Source organism: Elephas maximus, chromosome 4 (assembly GCF_024166365.1).
Source record: "Elephas maximus indicus isolate mEleMax1 chromosome 4, mEleMax1 primary haplotype, whole genome shotgun sequence".
Classification (NCBI taxonomy): Eukaryota; Metazoa; Chordata; class Mammalia; order Proboscidea; family Elephantidae; genus Elephas; species Elephas maximus.
Genome location: NC_064822.1, coordinates 107,169,643 through 107,182,589, shown reverse-complemented (window position 1 = coordinate 107,182,589; position 12,947 = coordinate 107,169,643). Strand labels below are relative to the sequence as shown.

Genomic DNA, 12,947 nt, shown 5'->3' with positions numbered 1-12,947 from the left:
GGCAAGGTCAGGGCTCATCACACTGTATACCAAAATGCAATAGCTGCAGTCACTAAAGGAGTGAAAGGACTAGGGGGATTAGGATTGAGGGAAAGGTGGCTGGGACTGGAGAAGGGGAGGGATTAAGGAAACATTACAGGTGAAATGAATGAACAGGGTGGCCATGGCTGGTTCAGAGGCTGGTGAGTAGAAACCCTCTACTGGCTGGCTTCTCTATGGTAGAAAAAGGAAGAGAACTAATGTGGACCAGCTTGAAAGCAATCATCTGAGTTTGCCTTCTTTCAGCCCTCCCTGCTCCACACCTGTAAGTAGGATTTGGAGGTCTGACCTGTAAGATCAGTGCTTCCCACTGTGTACGTATTAATACTTCAGTGTACGTATTAATCTCCTGGGGATTTTGTTACAAATCCAGGTTCTGATTCAGCAGGTCAGGGGTGGGGCCTGATAGTCTGCATTTCTAACACTCTCCTAGGTGATTCATCGCTACAGGTCCTCAGATCACACTTTGAGAAACAAGGTGTTAAATTTCTGTTGGTAACTGTTCTATATACAGAGGCAGAAGACAGCAAGTGGCAGATCAAAGTAAAGCAAGAAAGTGATCTGTCATTTATACAAACTAAATAATACTCTAAGATGGTTTATATCAGTGATTCTCAACTGGATAGGGGAGGGGGGCAATTTCACCCCCCAGGGGACATCTGGCAACGTCTGGAGACATTTTTGTTGTCACAACTGGGGTGGGTGCTACTGACATCTATCAGGCAGAGGCAAGGGATGCTGCTAAACATCCTACAAGGCACAGGACAGCCCCCCTACAACAAAAAATTATCTGGCCCAAAATGTCAACAGGGGCAAGGTTGAGAAATCCTGGTTTAGACGAAGCAACCTTTTTATAGTAGAAATAGCATAGGCTTTGGAGTCAGGCAGATTTAATACAAGCTCTGATATTTACCAGATGCATGACCTTTGGAAAGTCGCTAACTTTGCTGAGTTTTAGTTCCTTAACTATGAAAAAGGGTTGGCAAGTTCTGGGGGTTATGACACAGTAGGCACTTTATAAAACATCACTCTCTTCTTCTTCATTTGTACCTTAGGGTTCCTGGGCCAAGAAAGAATAAAAACCAATGCAGCCATTAAGGTAGTAGAAGGGCTGAGTGGATTGGGCTTCTGGGCCAAGGGTAGGATGTTCAGGGCAAAAAAACCCAAAAAGATCTACAAATGAATACTAACCACCAAGTTGCCAATAACCATGACCATCATAAAGACAATGAGGCACATGGCCTGGCCCGCCACCTCCATGCAGTCCCACATGGTTTCGATCCACTCCCCGCACAACACTCGAAAGACAATGAGGAAGGAATGAAAAAAGTCATGCATGTGCCAGCGAGGGAGTGCACAGTCTTGGTTGATCTTGCAGACACACTCTTTGTAGTTCTTTCCAAATAGCTGCATCCCCACCACGGCAAAGATGAAGACAATAATGGCCAACACCAGGGTCAGGTTGCCCAGAGCACCCACTGAATTTCCAATAATCTTGATCAGCATGTTCAGGGTGGGCCAGGATTTGGCCAGTTTGAAGACTCGGAGCTAAGGAAGAAAAGAACCCAAACAAAAACCAAATGACGCTCAATCCATTTTCTCACCAAATGGCTAAAATAAAAACACAGAATTAATAAGATCAATTTAAATTTATTGAGCACCCCTGGGAAATTCCCAGAACTTTCTAATAGCATCTTCAACTAAATGGGGGAGAAACGGGCACAGATAAAGAAAAACTGATCAATTTCACAGAATGTGAAAAACTGAGAAGTAGGACCAAGAATACTGCCCTGGTCCCCTGTATTAGTCTCTGAGTCAATCTGCTTTTTAAAAACCCATACACTCACATATCTCTTTCCTACTGATTGTCCCTTGACTTCTCAAGGGACATATCAAGGAAAATGTATTTGTTGGAAACTAAAAGACCAGTATGGTAAGGGCAGTGAAAAAAATAATTTGTCTCCTTACAAAAGCAAGTATTTAAAAGTTTTGAATAATGTCTCTTTTTGCCTACCAATGAATAATGGCTGATATGAAACTTTGTGATGTACCTGGAAGAATTTGGAGGAAAAGCACAAGTCTCAAATAGGGGCAGTTGCATATATATATCAAACATCTTATGGAAAGGGACTATACTGATATTAATTCAAAGGAGAGAATTTTGGTACCTGTCAATCATGGAATTTCTATATTCTGTAATGAATCATTACAAGGTCTTGGCTAACAGCTTGCGAATTATAATGTGTAGTTTGGCCAGTGGACTGATGGATAATAATAATGGGGTCATCATCAGATGTCATAAGCTAACTAATAACACCTACTATAATACTGTAGGAACATTGGAAGAAGGCAACAGCACTGATTTAAACAATTTTTTTTCCCTGTTGAATACTTGAGTCTTATCTGAGAATTCAAGGTTTACCAGGGGCCCCATGTGTATACCTGGGCCACTCATATCCTTTTCTGTCTTTTAATTTATTAAGAATATTGGTGCTAGGGTTTCTATCTCTAAACCCTTCCTCTTGTCTTCTAGATAATAAGAAATACTCTCAAGAAGTCCAGTGTGAGTTGGATCCTGACCAAAGAGTAGTAAACAGAGGTTCCAGAAGCTTAGCAGATGTTATTTGGGGCTTGAACTAAGTGAGATCTCTGTTTTAAAGTTTAATTCTATTCGAATTTTCTTTCTTAGATCCGCTGAATATCCCAATTAAAAAAAAATTCCCTTAAATTCTTTCAGTTGCAAGTGTTTGGGTATTTTCCCAAAAGGGACAGAAAAACCTAAGCCAGTTCAGATGCCAGGGAAGCAGTATGAGCTTTTTCTTAGTGGGATACCCCCAAAGTAACTGAGCTTCTTAAGGGACTTAATCAGGGCATCACTTAGGCCTATGTTTGCGGGCAGCTATATTCAAGACATCATTAACTATTCTTTCAGAGAGTGATTTTTAATAATTTGAACATAAACATCTTTAAATACATAAGTAAAATTCTTTTTAGGAGTTTTATACCTAATGATATGGAAAACAAATACAATATTTAACAACTAATTTTAATATAATTTTTAAAAACATTATTTATTCACATTTTCTGGAAGGGCCCACCATGAAGAAGGTGAGAAAAGCCACCTTTGAACAAGGAGAAATTCTTGTCACTTCAGGAGGATGTTCAGATAAAGATTTAGGTTCACCTAGCAAACCCAAATTAGACCTCAGAATAGACCTCGGGAGTCCTTCCTCTTCATCCATCTTTTAGATTAACCATTATTTTCTAAGGAACTTTCTAGAATTGATTTCTGTTTGTTGACTGATTTTAAAAACTAACTTCTAAAAAAAAGAGAAAAAAACTAACATCTAGGCTAGGTATATAGCAGGAAAGTTTTCAAGATTTTAGTGGCAAAGCCAAAAAGTCAACTGAAATTAGGAGTAAAATACAGCTAAGGATTTTTTTGTTTTTTACATCAAGTTAATTTATGCAAAACCCTTTCTAGTAGCTGTAAGATAGGAAATGTAAAAAGAAATTGGAGAAATATGGAATACCAATCGGAAAGATCGCAGCACCGAAAGCCCCTCCACGTCTGCTAGACCCAGTTCCATTAAACTGAGGGAGACAATAAATCCGTCAAAAATGTTCCAACCTTCTTGGAAATAATAGTAGGGATCCATGGCTATGAGCTTCAAGAACATTTCCGCTGTGAAAATTCCAGTGAAAACCTAAAGAAGGGGAGGCGGGGGTAAGAAAAAGAAATAATAGATAGAGAAGGCCTTTATTATTATCTTCAAATACACATGTCCAAGAAACCTCAAGAGACAAGACAAGAGACAAGACAAGAGACAGCCTTGGTTAATTCTTCATCTGAGGACATCACTATCCAGATGTCCCACAACCATCCCACATGATGAAGGAATATCTTCTTTTCCATTTGAATGAAGCTCTAAGCTCCAATGTTTGTTACCAAAACCACTCAATTCACACTGTTCAAGAGTGCACTTAAAAAGGTGTTCCAAGCAATGGCAATACCACCCAAGGTGACTCCTTTCAAGGGGGTCAGTGACTGCTTTGAGATGTGTATGTTTCAGATGTTTGCTTAAAAAAGAAATTCACTCATTATTATACTAAAAATTACAGTATTATTCTTGATTTGACATTGTGTGCCTTATCAAACCTAGATGTATGCTATAGGGTTTCTTCTTTTAAATCATAAAAGTAATACATTGCCAAAAGTATAATATAGGAAATATACCCTACCTAGGAAAAAAAATCCACAATCTCACTACCTTGCACACAACTAAAATTTCTATGTAATTCCCTTTCTACATTTTCCCAAATGCATACGTATTGTGAAAAGTTGTAAAATCACAGAGTACATAATATCATGACTTATTCATATTGTTACACAGTCTTCCTAATTCCCAATTTTAATGCTTGTATGAAATTCTACTGGGTGGCTATATCCTTGAAGAATTTTCCTATGGTTGGAGACTTTGGTGATTCCTTTGGATTTTTCAACATGGTAATCAGTGATATAAGAAATGTGTTTAGATTTGCAGCTTGTTGAGTGCAAGAATGACATCTTCCCTCTGTTACCTGTCTTCTACTTTTCTGCCTGACCAAGCCCCTTGTGTTTTCCAATGCCTTCTGTATCCTGTAGAACTTGGTAACGATATGCCATAAGAAAGTAAAACCCGTGTATTCTAGTGCTGACAATAAAACCAATACCCTCTTCCTAAGACAGTATACAATACTGGGGAGGCCAGCACAACCTGTACAAGGCAAGGTCATTGAAGCTCCACAGATACATCCAAACTCCCTGAGGGACTGAATTGCTAGGCTGAAGGCTGTGGGGGCCATGGTCTCAAGGAACATCTAGCTCAAGTGGCATAACATAGTTTACAAAGAAAATGTTCTACATTTTACTGTGCTGAGTAGCATCTGGGGTCTTAAAAGCCCGTGAGCGGCCATATAGGATACTCCACTGGTCTCACACCTTCGGGAGCAAGGAAGAATGAAGAAAACTAAAGATACGAGGGAAGATTAATCCAAAGAACTAATGGACCACATCTACCATGGCCTGCACCAGGCTGAGTCTAGTATAACTAGATGGGGCCTGGCTAGCACCAACTGCTCTGACAGGGATCACAATAGAGGGTCCTGGACAGAGATGGAGAAAAATGTAGAACAAAATTCTAACTCAAAAAGATCAGACTTGCTGGCCTGAGAGACACTAGAGAAACCCTGAGAGTATGGCCCCTGTACACTCTTGTAGCTCAGTAATGAAGTCACTTCTGAGATTCACCCTTAGCCAAAGACTGGACAGGCCCATAAAACAAAATGAGACTAAAGGGGCACACCAGCCCTGGGGCAAGGACTAGAAGGAAGGAGGGGACAGGAAAGCTGGTAATAGGGAACCCAAGGTCAAGAAGGGCGAGTGTTGACATGTCAGGGGGTGGTTAACCAATGGCCTAAAACAATATGTGTACTAACTGTTTAATGAGAAACTAGTTTGTTCTGTAAACCTTCATCTAAAGTACAATAAAAACAAACAAACCAATACCCTCTTCCTAGGCTAACCATGTAACTTCACAGTCTTATTGAATATTGTTATGTTTTTATAGGAGAGGACTTCATATGCAATGACTTTAAAACTGTCTTAATAAGTTATTACTTGTAACCAACTAGTTACCAAGCTTACATACAAAAGAATTTAAGGAAAACTTTGGAAATAACAGTCTGAGGACAGAATTAAAATAGTAAAAAATATAGATTATGGATGAAAATATACCAAATTAATATAGCAATAACAAAATAGAATCACTTGATGGGAATACATCAAAATGGATATAGTAGGCAACAAGTGTTTGGTGTTCATATACTTTCATGTGGTTTCTTATTTTTCTAAACTGAAGATATAAAAAAAAGGAAAAAAACAATTCCCTAAAGCGATCCAGTTAAGTAAAATCAGATTCATAGGGTGAGCCAAGTACCTACAGATGGAACATCCCTCTGAGTGAGCGAGCTTAGGGAAAGCATGGGTAGCTAATCAATTTCTGACATACACTTCACCCTTAATGGAAACCCATCAAAAATTACTCTACACAGAAAGGTAGCCTACTTAATTCAGCAGAGACTGGAATTGTTATCCCACTGGTTCCTGGTGAACACACAGAAGTGCTGAAATAAATAAGCCTGAAACATTTACAATGTGGGGACTCTGGTTCCTAAAAGAAAATCAACAGTGACAGTTATGTGGTGATGCCTGTCAACTGGGACAAATGGTGGCCAGGTGCCTGGTAGGAATCGCCTAGGAGAGCGGTCATCAACCATGTTGTTTCAACACATGGTGTGCTACCATCACTGGGGTGCAAGTCAAAATAAATTTGTAACTATTAGTTGTGTGAAGGAATTACTTTATAAAGAATTGAGAAGAGTAGATTTAAAGTTATCCTAATGATATCACTCTGATTATGTTTTTTGAGGAGGAGAAAAAGAATTATAAGCAGTGTTATCAGCAATTGTGCATAAGTGTCACTCTCATGAATGCCATTAAATATTCACCTAAGAATTTATTTTCTATAAGATCTAAATAAATGGAAAGACATCCTGTGTTCATGGATTGGAAGACGTAATGTTGTTAAGATGTCAATACCACCCAAAGCAATGCAATCCCTATCAAAATTCCAACAGCCTTTTTTTCAGAAATGGAAAAGCCAATGTTTAAATTTACATGGAACTGCAAGGGGCCCCGGATACCCAAAACAATCTTGAAAAAGAAGAGCAAAAAAAGAACTCACACTTCCTGATTTCCAACCATACTATAAAGCTACAGTAATTGAAACAGTGTTATAAGGATAGACATATAGACCAATGGAATAGAACTGAGTCCAGAAATAAACCCACACAGCTATGGCCAACTGATTTTTGACAAGGGTGCCAAGTCCATTCAATGGAGAAAGAATAGTCTCTTCAACAACCGGTGCTGGGACAAGTGAATCTCCACATGCAAAAGAACGAAGCTGGTCCCATATCTCATATTATACATGCAAATTAACTCAAAATGAATCAACAACCTATATATAAGAACTGGAATCATTAAACTCACAGAAGAAAATAAAGGGATAAAGTTTCAAGATCTTGTTTTTGACAATGGATTTAGGTATGATACCAAAAGCACGAGCAACAAAAGAAAAAACACAAATTGGACTTGATCAAAAATTTAAAAACCTACAGAATGGGAGAAAATATTTGGTAACCGTATATCTGATAGGGGTTTAATATCCTGAGTATGTAAGAACTACAACTCAACAACAAAAAAACACAACCCAATTAAAAAATGGGTACAGGTCTTGAATAGACATTTCTCCAAAGAACATACATAAATGGCTAAAAAGCATATGCAAACATACTCAATGTCATCAGTCATTAGAAAAATGCAAATGAAAACCACAATGAGATATAACCTCACATCCATTAGAATGGCTATTATCAGAAAAACAGAAAATAACAAGTGTTGGTGAGGATGTGGAAAAATTAGAATCCTTGTGTATTGCTGGTAGGAATGTAAAATGGTATAGCCACTGTGGAAAAAGTTTGGCAGTTCTGCAAAAAGTTAAATATAGAATTACAGTGAAACCTGTGAGAGCCGGAACCTGACATGACTACCTTGTTTTTCCAGGTCTGGCAAATTTTCCACGTTCAGCAGGGTGCAGTCTTACCACTCTTTTATCACTTGTTTTGTTGACTCATGACGACCCCATGTGTTACAGGGTAGAACTGTTTCACAGGGTTTTCTTGGCTGTAATCTCTACAGAAACAGGCCTTTCTTACGGGGAGCCACTGGGTGGGCTTGAACCGCCAACCTTTCAGGCTAGCAGTCGATTGCAAACAAAATTTAATTCACTAGCCTGGCTGAGAAACAGCCTCCCAGTCCAACTGTAAAACAAGTTGTATTGTATATTTTGCAAACTAGTCAATCTCACTTTTTTCTATACTCTTATTCTCAGGTTCAGCCAAAGGCTCTCTACAAATCTCCAAACCTGTGAAAATCCTCCTACTGAATTATACTCATACAGTGCCTACGCTTTGTAAGTACTTCTAACTACTCCAAATAACTTCGGTATAAGTTCTCATTTTATCCTCCAAACTGCCTATGACCGGGTATTAGCCTCATTTTATAGATGAAAAACATTTCTGGACATAAATCAAATGGCTTATTTAAGGTTCCAAACAAAACAAAACAAAACAAAAACCCCGTTGAGTCGATTCCTACTAATAGTGACCTTATAGGACAGAGTAGAACTGCCCCATACAGTTTCCAAGGAGCGCCTGGTGGATTCAAACTGCAGGCCTTTTGGTTAGCAGCCATAGCACTTAACCACCACACCACCAGGGTTTCCAATTTAAGGGTAGGCTATATCTAATAGAAACGATAACCCAAATCTTCTGACTTTTAGACTTGTGTTGTTTTTGCCAAACTCAGCACTTGTGTTGATTGGCAGCGAAGTGTATCTTTGAGTTTCTGGTATTGTCCAGAAAATACTCATGTTGTAAGTTTCCCTGAAGTCAAGCACATATCCAACTGCCTAAGTGGGCATCTCCACTAAGTGAATAGATATCTCGCACTTAATATGTCCAAGACAGAACCCGTGCATTTAAACTCCAAACCTGCTCCTTCCTCAGCTGTCCCCATTTTCCCCTCAGTTACTAAATCCTCAGACCTAGGCACCATTCTTCCTTTCTTTTCCTTCAACTCCACTAGCCAGTCCAAAGTATCCTGAACTGCTCACTACTCTCCACCTTCAATACTAATTGTACTTTCCCCTTGAAAATGATTGCCTCCAGAGTGCTTCATTTTAGAACTTGGTTCTGGGTTGACTTGCCTTATGGAGTCCCTCAGTATTAGCTGCCTACCTTCTCTTCTCTCTTTCCTTGCAAAGTCTTCTGAATGCTCCCAATTCTAATTTTGGTGTGGCCCTAAATCTCTACAGATTTTTAAGAAAGGGAAAAATAACACTATTTGCTGGCCTGGTCTTAGGGCAGTTTTGCTGGTGTAGGTGAAAAGGCCTCTCAAAATCCCTTGGCAATCAAGGACTAATTCTGTGAAAAGCAAGGAAATAGAAAGACTTTGAGAAAAACAAAACACTACAGGGAAAACAACAATAGCAAAAACAACATCAGTAAAAACCATCAAGTGGTATTTCTCATTACTTAGCCTGTGCTAATAAAGCTGAAATCTGTATGATATTGTTAATCGGCTCAAAATTCCATCTGACAGGCCACACCCTTGTGTCAGCCCAGGCACAGTGTGGGAGCAGATTCCCTGGGCCACCTGTGGGAGCGTCCTGTCTCAAGACTGCAGGTATGCATTTGGCTACATCAGCATTTACAATGCAGCAGGAGCCTGGAGCACTAATCCCAGACATGGTGACTGGAAAGACCATGCAATCTTCTTGGCGACAGGCGACAAGCCCTAAACAGATAAAGGATCCTTTTTCCATTGTGTTTTCAGAATCAGAACTAAAAATGACGTGTGATGTGCGTGTGTGTCACAGAAAGAGAAAAATACTGGGCAAAGATCATGCTCAAATTAAATGGTAACAAGCTAGAGTTAAACATGACTACGGTGTATAACTCCTAAGGTATAATAAGGCCCAGATGACCTAGAGGGGTTCTTCTGACTGATTATTTACCATCTATCAAAGATCAACCAACTCTTGATTTCTGCACTAAGGAAGTAAAACAGATAATCCTGAAATCACAACTATCTGACTTCAGCATACACTATGTAATCTGTTTTTTTTAAAACTGCATCCTTATCTTCTAAATAACATAATAAATTAAATATATGACTTAAACTAACATTAAAATAAATTTGGCACAGATCAACCGATGGCAGAAACTGGATGACAGCCCAGAAGTTGGACTGGAGGGGAAACTGCCTAGAATTAAAAATTTCCCATAAACAGTCTCCATGTGGATAATGACCTGACTGTACAGGCAAATTTATACTGACATTAGTGTACTAGAAGAGCCCCCCTATTTTGTGGCGGTTGTTACTGAAGGTGAAAGGGGAAGTGATTTGCTGGAGCAATGCAGGGTTCAGTGTGAGAAACAGAATAAGAAAGAAAGAAAAAAAAAATCCAGAAGTTCTTGGCTCAAGTTGCTGAAACCAACCCACAGTACCATGCCTCCCATTCTGTCACCATGGTTGGTTTTCTGCCAATAGCTCCTAAATTACGTCTTCAAAGTTCTGCAGAAAGAGGAAACAGCTAAGGGATCACAATGTGAGCAGAAGTGGCCAGTGCTGCGGCATATGTGGGAGTGTTTGTCTTCCAATGAACTAGTACTTTCTTTTCAACTAAATTCCAGCTTTCAGTACCAGAAAAAGATGTCCTAAGGGCAAGGCATATCCAAATCATAACATTAAGAGACAGTGCTCCATCTTACCAGATTTCCAACAGCCAAGACATGCTCAAATTCTGGCGTCATGGGATGGTGCTCCATTGCCATAAACAGTGTATTCAGGACAATGCAGATGGTGATTGCTAAATCCACAAAAGGGTCCATAACTATCAAGTTCACAATCTCTTTCAGTTTTATCCAGTAGGGATGACACTCCCAGATGAGGAAAGTGTTAGCAAATTTATACCAGCATGGCGGGCACTTTCTCTGAGACTCTTCCAGCTCTGTAATAAGAACAAAGATGGTCCCTCAATCACACTGAGAAAAGAAAGGGGATATGCTAATAATCCTTAATTGGGTTGTTATCACTGCTATTAATATGAGACTAAACATTGCTTCAGTGCTAACGTTCCTGAGTGCCTCCCTTCGCTTTAGGGCAGAGCAGAGGTGTAATTAGTACAAGGTCTCTTCCCTGTTAATAATGATCTAGTGATCAACAAAACTCAATCCATCAGTTTTGGGAGTACAGCATAATGGTTAGCAGCTTGGGCTCTGCAGTCTAATTCCCTGGTCCAACTGGCTTTAACACTTGGCTTTAACACATTGATCTCAAGCAAGGTACCTGACTTCTCTATGTAGCCTCATCTATAAAATGGATTACCTGCTTTATGGGCTATAGAACGATTATCAGAATTAAATGAGTTGATGCATATAAAGCAGGCAGCACACCACCTGGCACAAGTGCCCAATAAATGGTAGGCATTATATTATCATCAAAGAAGCAGTCAAAAGCATGGATGCTGAAGCCAGACATAACCAAAAACCAAAACCAAACCCAGTGCAGTTGAGCTGATTCCAACTCATAGCGACCCTATAGGACAGGGTAGAACTGCCCCATAGAGTTTCCAAGGAGCGCCTGGCAGATTCAAACTGCCGACCCTTTGGTTTGCAGGCGTAGCACTTAACCGCTACACCACCAGGGGAAGCCAGACATAGCTTCGCTCAAATACCAGCTCAGATACTTGCTAACCGTAGGACCTTGAGCAAGTTACTTCAATTTGTTATGAGAATTAAATGAGCTAAATACATATAAAGTGCCTTGGAACATCCTAGCATATTGTAAGTGCTATCAAAGTATTTGTTATTATTATTAGCAGCGGCAGAATCGGCATTGTCAACCAAGCCACAGGTGGAATACATCTATCGTGTTCTCAAAGAAGTACAAGTCACTGTCCCCACCTTCAATAAGTTTACAGTTTAGTTAAGAATGTAAGTCATACTCCTTTCCCCTTTTTCTTTCTCCTTCTCTTTTCTCTCCCCCTCTCTTCCTTTCTGCTTCTCTTTCTCCCTTTTGCCCTTTCCTACTCTCGCCCTTTCCTTCTATCTCTCTTTATCTCCTTCTTTCTTTCTTCCCTCAGTCTCTTCCTTCCCTCTCTCCTTCCTTCATCTTCTCTGTCCCTGCTTATCTGTCTCTTTTAGCAGCAGAACTTTTTTTTTTCCCCAAGTAAGATCTAATGTGACACCACCCTTCTCAATATGTAAAACAGATAAATCAGGAGTTGCTCTAGTTGAAGCAGGAATAAGGGCTGGCCCTAGACCAATCGACTTCTTCCCTCTCTGAGGTACTCTCTAGAACCTTGGACTCTAAAAAACCACAGACTGAAAATCACTGGACTAGATGGTCTCTAAGGTTGTTTACAAGGCATATTAAAAAGCATGATTAGACACTAAAGGCAGGGGGCCATTCAACTGGTAGTTGCAATAATGTACGCATGAGGCCCTATACAACAAAGCACTCCTCAAATTAAGTATGAGAGGTAATAGCTGGGATTACAAAATTCCAAGGACCTCAAACTAAGAGGGTGCTCTTTTAAAGGTACAACTTTGAAAACCTGTCAGAACAATAATCCTTAGAAGCAAGGGACTGGTTCTACAGGGTTAGGTATAACAGCGTCCCTCCCCCTGCCCAAGTCTGCTAACAAAATAAAATCATTTAGGGAATAAAAAAAAAACTTTCCCAACATTTTACCAAGAACAAGATGGCTGCCTTAGTCTACTTTCTCTTATTCCAACCAGCTGGATGGTGCCCATGGTGATGGCTTTATTTTAGATGAGGTGGTTTTGGTTACGGTTTCTGATTGGCTCCCTGGTTGCTAAGAAAATGGTTGCCTTGGTTTTTCAGATTTAGGGGCCACAGTAAGCGCCATGTGGGAGTCTGCGTGGGAAAGGAAGTCTGTGAAGAAAATTTGCTTTGGCTTCTTGCTCATAGAGCTCCCTCCCTTCCCAAGGTAAATTTAGTTTTCTTCCCCCAAAAAAGAAAATGAAAAGGTTCTCTTATTTCCATAAATTCTTATAGTACATATTTGGAAATTTGGTTCCGTTCCTTTTTTTATCTCCTCCTTTCTCCAAATGTCTGCTGCTTGTTGGCACATAGAAGTTGAAGCAGTGATTGTTCACATTTCTGACAGCTGACACAACTGTCATGTTTTACAATGATCTAGGCTCCAAGTCTCTGT

The 12,947-nt window shown here is 39.7% G+C and overlaps 1 protein-coding gene across 6 annotated transcripts in view; it reads right to left on the bottom strand.

Annotated features, from left to right (window-relative positions):
• SCN8A (sodium voltage-gated channel alpha subunit 8) overlaps positions 1-12,947 on the bottom strand; it is a 232,298-nt gene that overhangs the window by 45,776 nt on the left and 173,575 nt on the right. For all 6 annotated transcript variants that reach the window (XM_049883169.1, XM_049883171.1, XM_049883166.1 and 3 more), the window contains exons 14-16: positions 10,477-10,715; positions 3,573-3,746; positions 1,231-1,587 (exon numbers count right to left, since the gene is read on the bottom strand). In XM_049883169.1, the coding sequence (XP_049739126.1) occupies positions 1,231-1,587; positions 3,573-3,746; positions 10,477-10,715 (770 nt within the window). The remainder of the gene's footprint in view (positions 1-1,230; positions 1,588-3,572; positions 3,747-10,476; positions 10,716-12,947) is intronic.